Source organism: Odocoileus virginianus, chromosome 33 (genome assembly GCF_023699985.2).
Source record: "Odocoileus virginianus isolate 20LAN1187 ecotype Illinois chromosome 33, Ovbor_1.2, whole genome shotgun sequence".
NCBI lineage: Eukaryota > Metazoa > Chordata > Mammalia > Artiodactyla > Cervidae > Odocoileus > Odocoileus virginianus.
Genome location: NC_069706.1, coordinates 2990368 through 3009170, shown reverse-complemented (window position 1 = coordinate 3009170; position 18803 = coordinate 2990368). Strand labels below are relative to the sequence as shown.

Below are 18803 nucleotides of genomic sequence, written 5' to 3'. Positions count from 1 at the left end.
TGAGTCAGTGGACCCACTGCACTGGAGTGACTGGCCGCTGGGCTGCCCTGTGTCCTCCTGGTTCAGAATCGCTTAGAGGGAAGGGGAGGAATCTTTTTGTCTCTCACTTATTTGTGAGACTCGTTTTTTTCATTCTCAGTTTTCCAGTGTGTGCCACCTACTTCCCTCTAAGATGGTTCAGGATAATTGCCAAGTAGATGGGCTTGTTCTTGTGGTTGAACTACGCTCCTCCAGTGGTTCTGGTGTAGATTAGCCTTCCAGAGGCTCTGTCCCCTGCATTGTCAGGAACCTGATGCCCAAATGCCCACTGCGGAGTGGCCTGCTTTGTTAGTCTTTGTGTCCACTTCAGCACTTCAGAAACCTTCACTATTCTCCCTCCCGCTTTTTGTCTTCTTTTCTCATCATTTTCCTTCCTCCATATCCAGTTTCCAGTCACTGAGGAATCAAGACTTAAACTGATGGAACGTCATGAACCCAAGCATCTCTACCTGTTGTCGTCTTTGACTGGCTCATCCTAGTTTCAGCTGCCCTTTAAATGCTCATGTGTGTAAAGCATTGTCTGTAGTCCTTGTACTTCATAAGCATGGACTTAAAATCACTGGCGCTCTGGTGTTTCCTTCCACCCTAGGACTAGGAAGAGAGCTTCCAGCACTCTTGTCCTTCATTGGAATGACCAGTGAGTAGTCTCGTCAGCTCTTCACTGTGAGAGCAGTTTCTGTAGAAAATCACTCTGTGGCTATGAATTATGCCTCAGTAATTGAACTGGAATACAAGGGAGAATGTTGGGAAGTAAGTGCTTGCCTCTCACTATTAGTCCTCCAAGTGTTCTTGTAATTTTAGGCATTTACCTTTCTTATTCTCATCGCCTCCACCTGTAACTTCAAGACCTCTGAGAAGATGAGTTTGTGGGCCTTTGAAGAATAACTTTTAATCTAAAATTCTTACCGGCACCTATATAAACCCTTTCTACTATTTAAACTCATCCCCTTTTGTTTTGGCAATAAATATGAGCCTGGGAAACATAGTCTAAGCCCAAAATATGATGTGTTGCAAATATTAAAAAAAACATAAATTAAGAAATATTTATGGTATTCCTTGATAGTAGGAACCAGCTGTATTTGTTGTACTGGTATTGGAAGTACTCAATCAGGATCATTTAGCTGGGTTTCCCTGGTGGTCCGGTGGTTAGGAACCTGCCTGCCACTGCAGGGGACACAGGTTTGATCCCGGGTTTGGGAGGATGCCACGTGCCATGGAGCCATGGAGCCACTAAGCCGCTGAGCCTGCGCGCCTAGAGCCGCGACAGGAGCAGCCTCTGCAGTGAGAGGCTCACACACGGCAGCTGGAGCGCAGCCCCGGCTCTCCACATGGAGGAGGCCTGCATGCAGCAACAGAGACCCAGAGGAGCCAAAAAAGGCATTCAGCTTCTTTCCAGGACCAGTTTCCATTAGCCATGTCTTCTCTAGAGTCAGTTAGCGTAGCCTTTTCTTCAGTGAAGCTTTCTAGGTGAAGCAACATGTATTATCTCCAGAGACATTCAGGTCTTTGACTCCATGTAAAGTGGAGACTTAGGAGGCAGGTTCTTCGTGTCTGAACAAGTTGTGCCCAGTACACACTACTGTCAGAATTTCTGCCTGCCCGCTAGCAGCAAATACAGAGACTGTACCAGGCGTTCTGGGAAATGAAGTGACTGTTTTAGGAGGAACTCAGTAGACACCTTAAATGATTATACTTATATATAAAATTTTTTTAATTAAATAATTTTTTTTAAGAGGTAGAACTCCGTAGGCAGCACATTTAATGGGTCTGGAAGGAGACATTCCCAGCTACCAAAGATGTGAGCACAGTGTCCTATCTGCAGAGTCACAGTTGTCTTCGTGTGGCCCAAACTTCCCAAACTTCTTTTTACCTTTTCCACAATTATCTGAAATGGTGCTTAGGCTCAAGCCACCAAAAGCTAATTTGTCTGTCAAATGATTAATTTGCCAAGTTATCAAAAACTTACTGTAATAAATGTTCTTGAAGAATATGTTCATATAGATGTGTGGTTGAGAAGATAATTCCTTAAAACTTGTGTGTGCTGAGTCGATTCAGTCATGTCTGATTCTTTGCAGCCTTATGGACCTTAGCCCACCAGGCTTCTCTGTCCATGAGATTCTCCGGGCAAGAGTACTAGACTGGGTTTCTTGTGCCCTCCCTCCTCCAGGGGATCTTCCCAACCCAAGGATCGAACCCACATCTCTTATGTCTACCTGCACTGGCAGGCAGATTCTTTACCCCTTGAGCCGCCTGGGAAGCCAGTTGTTAGTAGATGGGTAATTCCCGTGGACTGGTTGTACGGTAATGGGGCCTGATGCTCGTAAGCCCTCGTGAGTCAGTTGAGACGTGTGGATCTGGTGGGCCTGTCCCCTTGGCTTGGAGTAGACCCAGCAGCTTTTACCCTCAGGGTCTCTTTGCACAGGTGTACTTGACCACTCAGCCCCCGGGGCAGATCGACTCTCCATGTGGACAGGAGTGACGCTGGGTCGGGGGGAGGGTGGGTCTGTCCAGTTGTCTGTCCTGTGCTCTCTTGTCCATGAGGTTTCTTTCTTGCCTTAGCCATCTGTTAATCAGTGTTTCTGATTTGGAAGATTGCTTAGAAATCATTCTGGTCCAACTTGATCATTTTTAGTTATTTCCTTATTGAATTTAAATCTTAAATTGTTAGGTAATATTTTTTAAAAATCAACAGACACCAAACAAAATGAAGAAGACACAAGAAGCATTATACTATCTAAATAACTGTTCTGTTTCTTACCAGTTGATCTTTATCATCTCAGGTGATTATCACTTCTTCCTGGTTTGATAGCTGAGTACACTTAATGAGCATTTTCTCTTATTTTATGACTGCAAAGCTTTGTGTAACCAGCTGTTCTAGGGTCCTTCTGGGGGAATCAGAACAAGCAAATATTGCAGAACAACCCTTTGTCCCACCTGGTGTTCGCTTTGGTGTCATTTCCTGACTTTTAAGTGGAGACTGGGGAGAAGTAAAGTTTCCAGGTGGGTCGGGAGGATGTCAGAGAAGTAGGGGTCTGGACTGCATCGGTAATGTGGAAGGTCTGGGCCAGGCTTATCTGAACGGTTGTCTCTGGGAACCCCAGCCCTGCAGATGGGGGGTGGTGGTCATGTGGTCAGAGGAGGCACTTTCGTTCACTGTCCGGACTTGTCACTTTCTGCTTCTTACTGTTTGCAGAGTCCTTTGCAGACATTATAATCTATTCTTGGATACTTTGTGAAAAATAACTTCTTTTTCTGGAAAGAATGCCAGGATAAACTTTATACATACTCCTTGTGCACATCTGTGATCCTGTTCTTAGGATAAAGGGCATTTTTTAAAAAATGGGGTTGGTGCTGATTACTCAGACCTATGTAACAATGACAGACCTAATAAAAATACAGCAAGCTCCTTTAAAATTAAGAAATACACCAGAATAAACATAAAATGTTTGTTTTTCAAGGCCGTTTAATGGACAGAGGTTTAAATGATGGTTGAGTTATGATGACAGCAAGATACATGCAAAGAACAAAAGATCTAGCAATGAAATGGGGTGAGTGGGCTGTGCTCTCCACAGCCCTTGGGTTGTACACATTGTGTTCACCTGCTGTTACTGGTGTTCAGAATGTTGACAGGCAGGAGGTCGTGATGGCAACACTGTGACTCCTGCTCCCCGGTAACCTTCCCCTTCCACTATTAGGAATTGCACATGATCTGATAGGAGTTACCAAAATGTATTGCATGAATTTTAAAGCTTGTGATGGATACTGTTGTATTGCCTTCCAACAAAAGCCACGAAGCAGGTCACTAGTATCAGATGATGCTCCCAAGGCTGGGGGTTATCATTCTGTCCTTTGACAGGAGGAGATAGTGTCCAGTTATTGCATTTCTTGATTACTGGTAAGAATGAAAGTACTTGTGTTTAGTATGTTTTTGTTTCTCAAGTTGCTTAGTTCCTGTCCTTGGCCAGGTTTTCTTTTTTAAAAAACTTATTTATTTTAATTGGGGGCTAATTACTTCACAGTATTGTGGTGGTTTTTGCCATACACTGACATGAATCCGCCACTGGTGTATATGTGTCCCCCATCCTGAACCCCCCTCCCACCTCCCTCAGTTTTCCTGTTACATTCTCTTCAAATGCTTTTTTAGGCAAGGTGGCAGCCCTCTGACAAGATGAGCGCAGAGGAATTGAGGAGGGAACTCTGCTGTTAGACAGCCCCCCCGGGCCCCCAGTCCACCACCGCCCACGAGGCTGCGTGGGCCTGCGTTTGCCCTCCCTGGGCCGTGGGTGGCTATGAACCAAGCACAGAGTCCTTGAGAAGTGAAGGCCGGAGAAGGGCCCACACCTGCGCCGTTCGCTTTGTCTCGTGTGTGTCACATGCTTTGCCTAGTTTGTTGGTCACTGTTCAGCCGTCTGGCCCAGGCGCTCTCCCGATACACATGACTGCCGCTGCATGAGAATCACCTGTGAGTGTCTCTCCTAAATGTGTCTTTTTATTGTAACTGTAAAAGTGCATCCATGTTCATTTTGGAAAACCTTTAAGAAGTGTAAAGCTATTGTAAGGAAGCACCCTCTGTGGAACTTGGATACAAATGCTTCTGCCGGCCCCCCCCCCCCCCCCCCCCCCCGCCCCCAACCCCCATCTTGTGAACTATAGTCTCTGGGAGGCACGAGTGGGGGATCTGTATTTGAAGAGGTTTTACTGGGGACTAGTTAGGAACCACTGCTTTATATATTTTTACGATGGCCTTTACCACTTTCTAGTAATTTCACAGTTTTTTTTAATATTTAATTGTTCATTGTTTTCTACTGATTCTTTCGATTTTCCTCTCAAAGTGGGTTTTGGTTTTTTTCTTTTTGGTTATAAAAATAGTAGACAAAAAAAATAGTAGACACTTCTTGTAAAACATTCAAACAATGCATGAAGTTGATAAGGAAAAGCTGAATGACTTTATGGTACTATTTTAGTAACTTTCCTTTGTAGCTTAATATGTTCCATTTAACTTTATTGAAAGCATGGAGGTCTGCGTTATGGTTGGAGTTTGGGTGTTTTGGCTGTGCTGGGTCTTCGTTGCTGCGCGGGCTCTCTCTCGTTGCGGCGAGCAGGTGCTGCTCTCTGGTCACGCTGTGTGGGCTTCTAAGTGCAGCGGCTTCTCTTGTTGCAGATCACAGGCTCTAGGGCAAGCAGGCTCAGTAGTTGTGGGGCATGGGCTTAGTTGCCCCAAATAACAATGATTATATCTCACAATGCTTGGTGGGTCAAGGATTTGGTTAGGGCTTGGCTCTAGGTCTTTCTATTCCCTGTGGCTTTGACTGGGGTCTCTTCAGCTCCGCCTTAGTTTTCATGCCTGCATCTGATTTCATGAGGTCTGTAGCCATAATTTTTTTAAATTGGTCTGCCTTTTCTAGACATTTAGGGAATTTTGCAGTATTCAGTAATTTAATCAAAGTGTGGTGTCTTTGTACACACATTTTAGCACACTAGTCTGGTTACTTCCCTAATAATAAATTATAAGACGTAGAACCACTGGATCAAAAGGAATGGACATTTTTATTATTTTTTTATCGTGGTCGTGTTGATAGGTGAAAGATGCTCTTCGTTCTAATTTCGTTTCTTTGATAATTAGTGAGATAAACTCATTTTAAAACAGCTTTATTGAGATACAATTGCTTTCCCATGCAGTTCCCTTCTTTAAAGTGCACAGTTCAGTGGCATTTAGTGTTTTATGCAGCCATTAGCAACCATGTTCAAATTTAGGACATTTTCATGTTTCAGAAAGAAAGTCTGTACCGTTAGCAAGTTCCTCCCATTTCCCCGAGATCTTCAGCCAGATGCAGCCACTAATCTGTTTTCTGCCCCTAAGGATCTACCTGTTCTGGACATTTCATTGAAATGGAATTATACACTATGTGGTTGTTTGTGACGTGTTGTCACTTAGCACAATGTTTTCGAAGTTCATTCATATTGTAGCATGTATTGGTACTTCCTTTTTTGTGGTTGGGTTATATTCTTTTTTTGATATATCATGTTCTTCCAGTCTCTACTTGATGCCCATTTAAGTTGGTTCCGTTTTTTGGCTGTTAGGAATCTCGCTGCTGCAAACATTAGTGTCCATGTTTTTGTGTGAACATATGTTTTCAGTTCTTTTACACGTATGCTTCAGAGAATTGCTGGTCCAGATGGTAACTCCAGGTTTAACCTTTTGAGGAACTGCCAGAGTGTTTTCCAAAGTGGCTGCACCCTTTCACACACACTCCAGTAGAGTGTGAAAGAGGCCAGTTTCTTCTCCACCAGCACTTGTTACTGTCTCATTTTTAAATCGTAGCTATGAGGGTAGGTGTAAAATAGTACTTCACTGTGGTTCTGATGATGGTTAATGGTGTTGAGTGCTTTTTCATGTGTTTCGTGTTTCAGTAAACATACCAGTTTTTTCATGTGTTACTCTGTGTATCTTCTTTGGGAAAATGTCTCTTCATATACTTTGTCCATTTAAAAAAACTTTAGGTTCCTTTTTTTAAAAAAAAATCATCGAGTTTTAAGAGTACTTTGAGTGTTTCAGGTATAAGTCCCTTATCACATCTGTGATTGCAGATGTTTTCTCCCATTCTTTGGGTTGTCTTTCATTTTCTTGATAGTGTCTTTTGAAGCTTAAAAGCTTTTCATTTTAATGTGGTCTAGTTTTTTTTTTCGTTACCATGGCTTATGCTTCTGGTTACATACCTAAGAATCTATGGCAAGATAGATTCCTCCTTCATTTTTACCGTTTTCCAAAATATCCTTGGTTATTGCAGAAATAAAGTTGCCTAAAATTATAAAGTACTTTTGGGGGAATTTGCAAATTTTGTTCTGTATGTTTAAAGAGAGGTTCTTGTCTAAGGATTTTTCTCATAATTCTCTTCTCCCACCTGGACAGTGGGGACTGAGCTGAGAAGTTGGTAGAATCTGAAGGCTGCTTCTGACAGATTTTGCAGAAGTTCATACAGCTCTTCCGTCTTGATGAGCACCAGCCTAAGAGAGAAGGAAATTAAATGTGCCCCACGTTTGTAAGCACTTTGCAACCTGGACTAGCCTCATGCAAGCCCATGGAGTTACATGGGGGAGGCTAACCCAGGGACATGAGACATGTTGTCTGCTTCATGTTGCTGGTGACTCCGCTTCATCCTCCGGTTTGTTTTTGAGATGTGTAAACGGTGTGTAGACTTGCTGAACAGCCAGTGTGGATGAGGAATAGACCAAGACTTGGACATGCTGTATTCCCAGCTGTGCTGTTTCTACGAGTTGAGGTTCCAGCATGCCATCAAATACAGTTCAGAATGTGTTACTGAGAACATTGCAGATGAGAAACAATGTGTTAATTTTTAATAACTTTGAAAGTCTTTTATAATTTAATAAGGTTGAGTTTTTTTAAACCAGATTTTTATATGATACCTCTTTTTATATTTATTTTGTATGTAGTATTTCTGTATTTTAAGAAATGGTAGGAAGACAACAGCTTGATTCTTCTAGACATCAGTATCGTGAGAAAGTAAAGGTGGGGGAGGGTAGCAGGAGATGAAGAAACTTAAAGACAGTAACCAGGTGGAGGGTGTGGGCCTGAACTGGGTCCTGATCTGTGCACACCAACTCTAAAAGACAGTTTGGGGACAAGTTGAGAAATTTGTGTGTGGACTAGATGTTAGAAGATATTAAAGAATCCTTCATTTGGTTAGATGTGATAATAGTATCCTTTCCTTTCTACTTTTCCACGTTTGAAATTTTTTTATAAATGCAAAAGAGACCTAACCAGGGATTATCTTATATTTCCCGTGTTCTTCTGTTCCTGTTGATTTCCGCTTGGACTTTGTAGTGGGAATAAGCTGATCGATGCGGAGTCATTTAACGTAGGTACTGAATGCAGGAGAGGGCATAGTCACAGGCTGTTTGTTTATTGGAGCCTTATTTTAAAGTGTCAGAAAAAAGAGGAATGGCTGTAGTTTATGCCCAGTCATTGGAGTTTGGATAAATGAATGTGCAGCCACATGTTCACTACACATCATGCTACAACTTAACTGGTACGGGGCAGAACCTAGAATAAATAGCAAGCCAAATGTATATAAATAAGACTCTTGGTCATGGTTCGTACATACAAAAAAGACTGGAAAGAGAAAAACCTGTCTGCACTTTTCACAGTGAACTCCTGGCTCTCAAGATTGCAGGTGTTAAGTATTTCCTTAGTTCTTTGCTTTCCACATTTTGCATGTATTTTTTTTCCCATTTATTTTTATTAGTTGGATGCTAATTACTTTACAATATTGCAGTGGTTTTTGCCATACACTGACATGAGTCAGCCATGGATTTACATGTGTTCCCCATCCTGATCCCCCCTCCCGCCTCCCTCCCCATCCCATCCTCCTGGGTCTTCCCAGTGCACCAGCCCTGAGCACTTGTCTCACACATTTTGCATGTATTATTTTTACAGTCGGGAAAATAGATATAAGGCAAGGAGGCTATTTTCCCTTGGGCGTTGCTTCTCCACTCAGTACACTAGGCCTCTCGGCTTGAATTCTGCTTTTGTTTTGGTTCCTGGTTAGGGCTCTTAAGAGTTGTGCTCCTGAGCGAAGCCAGGTGGCTTTTCTGTGTACTTATTTTATGAGTTCTCATCAGCGTAAAACCAAAACACAAAACGCTCTAACTTTTTACAGTGAACTTTGGTTCATAAAGAAATGTGTTTTTACTTGGTATTCCCCTAGTTGCAAATGTATATAGTTTTGATTCTTCATTTGAAAAATCAGAGCTGTGTTGTACTTCATGGGAGGCACTAGGTGTTGTGAAATGAAGTCAGAAGTGTGACTTAATCAGAGCAATAGATCAGAAAATCCCTGAAATATGGATTATATTGTTGCATGTTAGGAACACTACATTTCTCTCATTTCAAAGTTTTTTTGGTAAATTTCAGAAGAATATTGATAGTTGGTAAAGAGTAAGAGTTCCACAGGTCCCTGTGTTCTTTGCAGTTAAAAGGTATGGTTGATCTGGCCTACTATTTTGAAAGGATTAAAGTAGTAACTAAGCTCTGTTTCTGTATCTTTAGCAGATCATCTAATACCTAGAAAAAATATTGTCTGATGTCCAAGTAGAAATTTTAATGGAATGCGAAGCATTAACGATTGTACTGGATGGTTGTATTCAAGATAAATGCTGTCTTAGTCTTTTAGGAGAAGTAATGAAAGCTGCAGGTGTCGTCCTCCCAGTCAGATTAGGGATCTGCAGCGTGGCTCTGATTCCTCTGCTGTGTCAGATCGCAGGGGGTTGAAATTGGTCAGTCCTTGACGATCTTTTTATTAGGTTGAATCATATGGAATTGCCAGTGTTTGATCATTTGGCTTAGAGAAACAATAGTTTCATATGGTTCAGCCTAATATAATAATAGCTTTTCCTGCACTTGTATGTATTGTAGCATGATAAATTGCCAATGAATTAAAGAACCTCATCAGCTGCATTCTCACTGTGGCCTAAACTGTCACTCAGCTTTACCCTTAGTTTGAAAAAATAGTTACTGAACATGAATTGGAACTCTGAAAGCTTATTAAAATGTTTCTGTTAATTTGTTTTATTTTAGTCTCAGATGCAAACATCAGTGGGAATTGTACCTGCACAGGCAATTGCAACGGGCCCCACTGCAGATCCCGAAAAGCGCAAACTGATACAGCAGCAGCTGGTCCTACTGCTTCACGCTCATAAATGTCAGAGGCGAGAACAAGCCAACGGCGAGGTCCGGGCCTGCTCACTCCCACATTGTCGAACCATGAAAAACGTCCTGAACCACATGACGCATTGTCAGGCTGGGAAGGCGTGTCAAGGTAAGTGCCATTCGCTCAGGTCCTGGTGGTAGAGCCAAGGGTGGACTCATCTGGTATTCTTTGGCACCTCTCCTGTTGATAAGGTTCCCATCTCCCACGTCCCCACATGCTGACCAGTCAGATGCCTCTGGACACTCACCTGCCCAGGACAAAGGCGGTGTGGTCCTATGACGTTCCGTGAACTTTTGCTGGTGGGGCTGCGCCCTGCATTCATTCCTTTCTGCCTTCCTCTGTCACAGAAGACCTGTATCCCTTCTTGAGCACTGTCTTCGCCATACATGTCTAGATCAGGTTTTCTTTCTGACAGTGTAGTGCGCACACATGCATATACATGCCTTTCCCCAAGCCTGGAGCATCTGTCTTGCAGTCGTTTTGTGCGCTCAGGCGCCGGGGCCACTGCCTTGCCCCTCTGCCTTCTGTCTTGGCTCATCGGGCTCCTGGCCCGGTTGTCCTGGGGACCTTTGTGTACTGCCCACCCCTGCCACCTCCTTCCACCTTCCTCTCCAGAGGGGAGAATCGTGCACGCATGTGCCCCTTCTCTAGTCTTCACACAGACACCCCAGTTCTCCTGAAGAAGCCTTCCTTAACTTCCCTTTAATCTTTATCCTCTTTTTGTCTCTTCTCACTTGTGCTCCTAACCTTGGGGAGAGTCTCCCTGATCTCCCTGCTTCCCCTTGTGACACTCGTTGAGTCCCGGGTGTAACCCTGTCCTGATGGAGAAGCAGAGGAGGGTCGTGCTGGACCTTTAGGAAGAAGTGGAAGCGAAGATAGAGTCAGAGGGTCCGGCCGCAGCTGCCGTCTTGAGTGCTCTGAGAAGTGCCCGGGCCCCCACAGGGTCTCTACAGACCGCTCATTTGCTTTGCTGTGTTTCTTCAACTCTAATGTTTAGATGGTTTCATCCTTGAGCATTATTAAACATAATGTAAACTTTGTATTATAAATAGTGACATTGCAGAATTATTATTTGTTCTGCCTTTCATTCCACTTGTGTGGTATTTCAGGCCAGGTAGTTTTGTTTTGTTTTTGATTTTGATTTGTGGGCTAAACCTTGTTCACCATCATTCATAACATTGCTTCTCTGGGAAGTTTTTGTATGGAATTCTCAGTAGTTGACTTACAGACTTTCTGGCAAGCAGTCTGTTTGTAAGTTAAGGACGGCCTGCCCCGTGCTGCAGTCACACTTGTGCCCATTTTTACGGACGCTGGCCTTATAATGTAGGTGTGATTGAACGCCGCCGGTCTGGATAGAAAATAACGTCTCGCTGTTTTTCTGGTCATAGTTGCCCATTGCGCATCTTCACGACAAATCATCTCTCATTGGAAGAACTGCACACGACATGACTGTCCTGTTTGCCTCCCTTTGAAAAATGCCAGTGACAAGCGAAACCAACAAAGTAAGTGAGCTCGGGGGGCAGAGAAGCTTGGCTACGAGACGCTGAGAGCACAGAGGATCAGGCAGGAAGCAGGGCAGAGACCAGCCACCACACGCGCAGTGGGCGCTGGGGCGCCCGGGCGGAAGCCGAGGGGCGAGCTCGGCACAGCCGGCACTCGGGCGCCCCACCTGCTCGGTGCCCCCGCCCCCAGCACGGGAATCCCCCTCCCCAGCCTCTCTGGACTCGGCCACAGCAGAACAGCGAGTGCAGAAGAGGGACGTCACTTGGATCAGAGAGGCGAGAGCTGGCGGGTGGCTCTCTGAGTTTCTTGACAGATACTCAGCTTTTGTCACTGTAATGACAGTGACTTTGGGGTGAGGGGTGGAATAGACGGGACATTTTTTGAAATTGCCCTGAAGTTTTGAGGACCCCTTGTTCTAGAAGAGTCAGTCAGGATGGGTTGGTGTAAATTACACATGCAGGTGTTGTGGAGGCAATGCGGTTCCCAGACTTAGTTGTGCAGCTAACAGTTCATTCAGCGCAGGTGGAGGGTCTCTGCACCAGGACTGCCGCACCCTGATCGTTGCCCTCGCTTCGTCATCTTTCCATCGGTCTGTGTGCCCTTAGCGGGTGGGGAGGCAGTGCCCCCCTAGGAGGCCTTGTATGGCTCCCGGGGGCTCCCCTGGGCATAGGAGCAGGGAAAGGATGAGTGTCTCTCCCCGATGATCAGTCCCTTCCGGTCATTTTCAAGTCCAGCTGTGCTCTCGGGGTGTGTCCCTTGGCTCTCGTGTCACCGTGGACTGGAGCTGCCCTCGGAACTCCAGCACTGTCTGCGTCTTCTCCGCCTCATCTGGGCCATCTCGCCCCACCTGCCCTGATTGTGGTTACATGTCCACTGTTCTCATTCTTCTTGGGCAGACCTGTTGCTGCCTCAGAACACGTGTGCTGCTTCTCTTTCTGCTTGTTTCCAGGTGGCACTGGGAAGGGTGGTCGAGCCCACTAGGCCCCACTCCCTCCCAAGCCCCGCCCAGCACCCTGCACACACAGGAGTGTCCATGGCCCAGGAAAGGTGGTCCAGGGCCATGGGCCCATCCCCCCTCCCTTGCTCCCTGGTAGAAGCAGTCATACTAAGTTTCTTTTAAAAGTCACTTTCCTAAATCAGTTAAATTATACTTTTATTAAGCAAAAAATGAATTAATACACAATTTTCTAGGATATTTCTTACATAAAGTAAAGATCTAGGAATCTGTGTCTTCTAGAAGCAGATATTTGAGAGAACAGTTCTAGTGGACTACAGTCTGAGTTTCTTCCAAGTTAGTGTAAAATGTTTTCTTTCTTACTAACATGTTGTGATGGTTACGGTTTCTTATGTTTTAAGATGTATTTCAGTTATAGTCCTTTTAAGTGTCAAGATACTTATTATCGAGTTTGTGGTTGTACAGTTTTCATTCCATGAGTAATGAATTAAGATAGTGTTCTTAACCTTTAATTTGGGACTGAATTTTCTGAGATCCTTTGGTTTTTAATATGTATTGCCATGACAGTTGTAAACTTTTGAGATTTCTCTTTTTAAGAAACACTTTGTGTGGTTTTTATTTAAAAAAAAGAAAGAAATGAGTGTGGGTTTTTTTCTAACATCTTTTTAACTGCCTGCTTGTTGTAATGATTGATCCAGGGTGAGCCCTCAGAAGTGGTAAACCACAGCGTTTCTCCCAGTCATAATGTAAGGTGTTGTCAGGGCGACTTCACAATATAAAGTCACAGGGCGCATATAGACGAACTCTGTGCAAGGTTTTAGCAAATTTTCATGAAAGAAATGAAAGTGGGGTATTTTAGTGCGTATTTTGTGTGTTTGTGTATGTTTTTGTTTTTAATGCTTCTCAAGTTAGGTTTCTGCTCTGAGTGTATTCCTTTGGCTCCAGCACTATGGTTTTGCGAGGACGGGGAGTTTGATAGGATGAGCAAGACAGTTGTAGCAGTGTCTTCTCTGTAAATGTTTGCTGCCGTTCTCCTCTCTTGAAGCAAACTGCCCATCGTGTGTGAAATGGGCCGTAGCAACAGTGGGGAAGCGTGGCTCTGCCCCTCCAGCAGCTCTGTCCAGTTGCCCCTTGCACAGCTCAGGATGAGGGCTCTGATCCTTCTGCACAGTCAGGGCCATGGCCCTCCCAGCCCATTGGCAGCGTGGTTCCTCCACAGCTTCAAGCAACATGGATAATGTGTGGCTGTTGTATTTACTGTTGGAAACTGTCTGTGTAAGCAGACCCATGCTGTTGAAACCTGTCTTGTTCAAGGGTCAACTGTACGTTAAAAATGATGTGACGATGGAATCAATCTGGGACTTCTTGGTGGTCCAGTGGTGAAGACCCTGCACTTCCAGTGTAAGGGGCACAGGTTTGATCCCTGGTTCAAAGGGCACATGAGGTTTGTGAGGCACATGGTTCATGAGGACACAGTAAGATCCCTCATGCTGTGGGGTGCAGCTAGAAATAAAACGTGAAGCGACAGTGGTATCACTCGGGAGTGAGATAGAATCAGTGGTGTCGGCAGTCCTGGCAGGGAGGGTCAGTGTGCGTGGGAGGCAGGGCTGGGCAAAGCCCAACTTCAGTTAAGTGATAAGGGAAGAACTTTCTAGACAGCAAGGCTGACAGGCCTGCAAGGGGACACCTCTGATTGGACTCAAGATTCCTATGCAAGTGAGGTTTGTAAGTGGGTGGTCAGGACCCCCAGGGACCATCTGAGACCCACCTGTGTCCCCCGAGGCTGTGCTGTCCAGGCAGGGTTTCCCACAGATGCTCGCCCTGCCTGGCGCACACACCCTGCTTCTCTGACTCCTCCCGTTAATGTCTCTGCTGAGAAGGCCTGCCCAGGTCACCTGTGGCGCCTACCTAGGGGCCACTGAAAGGAAACCCAGACTTCTGTGTCCTGTGTGGAGTAGACTTCGTGTAATTTTTCCCACAAGTTATTGTCAGAGATTCTGCAGTCACTGATCTTGCATTATCCATCCCTTACAGAGATCGTCAGTTTATTGACTAATGAGGACATTGCATGGTGTGTATCTAGTGTCAGTCTTGGCACCTGACTCCCAGAACTGTGCAGGGTGGCAGTGGGCGGGCTGTGGCGGCACAGAACAGATTCCCTGTCTGAGTTCATGTTGCCTCAGGGGGGGTTTGCTGCTCCGCATATGGGCATCAGCCCAACTGCAGGTTCAACCCCTTGTTGCTGATTAGAAACGCAGAGACTTGGACCTTCCCCCAGGCCTCTTGTGTTATTAGACTGCATCTTAACAAATTCCGTGTGTTTGCCGCTCTGAATGCCTCGCAGGGCAGAACGTCAGTCCTGGAGCTCTTGAGATAGGCCTGCTCTGGGCAGCCACAGGTTTCCCAGCTCAGAGCAGAAGGGCTGTCAGAATGGGTGCCGCAGGATCAGCCCAGGGCCACCCCAGCCTGCCCACTGCCCGTGGCTGCCTGGGCCTCCGCGGGGGTCTCAGTCAGCCTCCCCAGACCCCTGGCTTGAATACCTCTGCTGGCTTGCCACTCACTCCTTGGCCCTACGCTGTGATCCAGTTTTGCTGTTGCTGCTGCCAAGTCACCTCAGTCGTGTCCGACTCTGTGCAGCCCACCAGGCTCCCCCATCCCTGGGATTCTCCAGGCAAGAACACTGAAGTGGGTTGCCATTTCCTTCTCCAGTGCATGAAAGTGAAAAGTGAAAGTGAAGTTGCTCAGTCGTGTCCAACTCGTAGCGACCCCATGGACTACAGCCTACCAAGCTTCTCTGTCCCTGGGATTTTCCAGGCAAGAGTACTGGAGTGGGGTGCCATTGCCTTCTCCGGTGATCCAGCTTTAGACCCCTCTGATTGTTTGAGATGCCTGCCTTCACGGTGTTGAGTCCTGCTTAAAACATGCCCTCCAGATGCCTACTTGGTGCTCCACAAGTACTCGCAGGCTCGGCCCCTGCTTCACCTGCAGGCTCTCCAGAGACCACCAGCATGTCTGTGACAGCCCGCAGCGGGGCAGGGGCAGGGGGGTGGTGAGGCCGCCTGTGGCTCAAGTACGAGACAGCCCCCAGTGATAGCCTTCATTGGAGGAGCTCTGTCCTTGCTCTTCTGGGCAGCGCCAGGTGCCAGTTCTGAGCTGTTTGACTTCTGAGGACGGCCTCTGCAGGGTGCACACGTTCTTGCTTGGCGCTGGCTGTGATGTGGGGCCTGGCCCTTGGCTCGGGTATCCCTCTGCCCTGGTGCACGGGCCTGGGATGCCCTGTGCTGTGGGAGCAGCTCTGCAGAGACGTCTACAGGTCTGAGCAGACTCGAGCCTGACTCTCTTGGTGGAAATCCAGGTGATGACCAAGTAGTGGCTGCTTTGCCTGCCCCATGGAGTATCCCCCAACAACCTGACAAAGTTTTGGAACTCAGCGTGTCCATTTTTGTTGGCTTTACAAATCGAGTGCAGTTTTATTGAGACTAATTGGGGGCTGGAACTTGTGGTGAGCTGAGTGTTGCACATCAGCAGTGGCTAGTGTATGTGGAGCCTGTCCATGGGCCAATCTCTGTGCCCACAGGGGAGTGAGTACTGGACAGAGCCAGCTGTGAAACCTGGCCCTTTTCTGTCCTTAGTATCTGCAGCAGAAGGGGAACGGGGCACTCTGGAGACCTGCTGGCAGCAGGAGTGCTGACTGATGCCCGGGGAGAGGGGCCACACTGTACTGAGATGCACTGACACCCTGAGTGCTGGGATATTACAAGGATCGATTGTGTGTGAAATGTAGCCTTCAGCTCTGAGAAAGGAAACAAGATGTAAAAATGGTAAAAAGAACAAGAAGTGTTTATATCTAAAGAGGTAAACATTGGGAGTTCCCTGCGATCCAGTGCTTAGGACTCCACACTTTCACTGCGAGGGCCTGGGACTCAGATCCCCTAAGCCACGCAGCACGGCCAAAAAAACAGAGAGGTAAGTGTCAATAATGTGTAAAATTGATCCATGTAGCAGGCTGTATTCTCAGTGACACCAGATACGTGGAACGTTGCTGTGTTAGCACTCCTCACGTTTTTGCTCAGCCTCAGAGCCCTCAGCGCTGTGGTGCTGGGAGGGTGCCTGTTCCTCTGTGCAGCTTGAGGCGAGCACCCTGGTGGGAGAAGAGTCCTGGTGAGGTGCATGTGGGTCCTGCTGCAGGGAGTGTGCAGGGAAGAGGAGATGGTCTTCATCATCTCGATCAGAGACCACTGTCTCCAATACGGGATCCAGGGCTGCAGCCTTTCATTTCTAGAGATATTGCTCTCCCAGCAGACCCTGAGCTCCATGAGCACAGACTGCTCACTTCTGTCCTGTTGTCCTTGTCTGTCATGGAGTCTGTGCTCGGAAGTGAGGGAGGAAGGGACGGAGGGAGCAAGTGCAAGAGTCGCAGGTGTCCATAGAGGAGCAGAGGCCCGGTGGCCACGAGGGGGTTCAGGGAAGGCCAGTTGCTGCCGGGACACTAGCAGTGTGAGCGGAAGCATCTTGAGCTTGTAGAACTTAGAGCGGAAGCATCTTGAGCTTGTAGAACTTAAAGAGTTTGTGGTGGCTTTCACCAGGTAACTCCCCTTCCCGCCATCACCCCCGTAGGAAATGCCTGCGTTCCTTGTCCCTGAAGCATAGATTTTATCTCATAGCAGCATTTGGACTCAGATTGGGCCATGCCTGTATGTCAGAGACCTTTTTATTTGTTTGTATTTTGTTTTCCTTGTCTCTAAATTAGTTAGAAATGTCAAGTACCAAATGCATGTCTTCAGGTATGTTTTAAAGTAAAAAACACATTAATGTTTACATTTAGGACATAAGTGCTTTTAACACACACAAAAAATACAGTGACCAAGTCAGCAGCTTCCACGAGAGGAGGAAGTCTGTAAGTGGCCCATAAGTGGCCTTGAGCTTGGGAGTGGCACTCCTCCCAGGATGGGGAATTTGGGGTAAAAGGATGGCATTTAAGGAAGTGTGGACACGAGTGGATTTTAGTAGAAAGAAATTGTTGTTAAGGCACTGCTATTGCATCTTCACCCAAAACCCGAAGCCTTGTACACCTTGTTTCTTTAAGTTCCTCTCTCTCCACAGTTGATCAGTATGCATGTCAATGTAGGTCTAGGTCTGTTCTTCCTTACACCGCAGAGTAATAGAAAAATAAATCATCTTACCATTGTCACTTTCCTTTTTCCATCGTAGTTCTTTTAGACAATTCAGCATGTCAGTTTCAATAGTACAATGGCATGTGTTTAAAGTTTCATGGAGTATTAACTATTAGGAAAAATACCTTTAAAAGTATTACACATGACTTATTTCAGAGCTACATACTTGTCATAAAATGTACCTTGGGAATTGCTTTTCATTTATAATAATGAGGTGCTTGGTGTATATAATTGTGTCTAATGAGCGTTAATGAGTTTGAGATCTGAATATTCTTATTAGAAAAGTTAAATAGTATGAAATATGTAATTATCAAGGGCTTTTTTTTTTTTAAACACATTTTGGTTTCATGAAGTTACTCAGATAAATGTTTGAGTTGTTTATGTTATTGCGCTGATGGTGATGTGAGGATATTATTATTATAGTAATGGTCAGAATTTTAAAGAAAAATTTTGTGATAGTATTTTATGTCTCAAAGATCTTTATGTTATAGTATCAGTTTTATAAGCTGCTGTTCATGACGTGACTCTAAAGTTTGGGGAAGTTGGAAAGAAAGGAACTCTTTCAAATAAAAATCAATGGCATGACACAGAACTTCTGCCATATGTTGAGAACTGATTAGGACATTTGGACGGATGGACAGACAGATGGACAGATGGGTGTTTGGGTCATCTCTGTTAATTTTGAAGCCCTTGGGAATGGGGCTTTTTATGTTGCTACAGATTTTCCTCAGTCAGGCACAGTATTTCTTGAATAGCTTCACATAGCAGAGAGCTTAGCATGGTGCCCTCCCGCATAGGAAACTTGGAGGAGAGAAAGGCGTGGTGCTGCCTGGTCACTGTACGTCACTGATACGAGGAAATGTAGTTTTGTTTTTTGGAAGATTGTGTCAGAGGTCTTAACTAAGTTATTGTTACTTGACACCGTTAGTGATTGAGATATTGACTAAGTTAGTGAGTGACAGAACTGACCGGCGGGGCGACTCTACTCCTGCTTCCCCTCCCCTGCCCCTGTGCGGGAGCAGCGAGGGGCCCGGAGGAGCAGCAGCAGGAGGGCTGCTTAGCTCGTCTCAGGGGTGGCTGACGACCTCCACTGAATGTGTGTCTTCCCATGTTTGTTGTTTCCCCAGAACTGACTTCTTATGGGGCTCGAGATTTAATACATGCTGACCTTGATTGCATGATCACTGATTTTCTGGTCCATTGTTTTCTAACATAGAAGCTTGAATTCTCTTCAGATTTTTGTTCTTCATGTGCCACTGTACAGATGAGATTAATAGGATGGGCTCCTTCTGTCTGCACAGTTTCTTGGTAGCGGGGTTCCAGTGCTTCATGACATACATAGGTGGTTTTCTGATAAAATTTTACTTGTTTTTCAGTAGTTTTTAGCTCATTTGTGGACTTTTC

General features: G+C 45.7%; 1 protein-coding gene across 1 annotated transcript in view; it reads left to right on the top strand.

The window, feature by feature from the left end:
- Nucleotides 1–18803, top strand: part of CREBBP (CREB binding protein) — a 117068-nt gene that overhangs the window by 58315 nt on the left and 39950 nt on the right. The window contains 2 exon segments of the mRNA XM_020915287.2: nt 9635–9875; nt 11156–11269. Of these exon segments, the coding sequence (XP_020770946.2) occupies nt 9635–9875; nt 11156–11269 (355 nt within the window).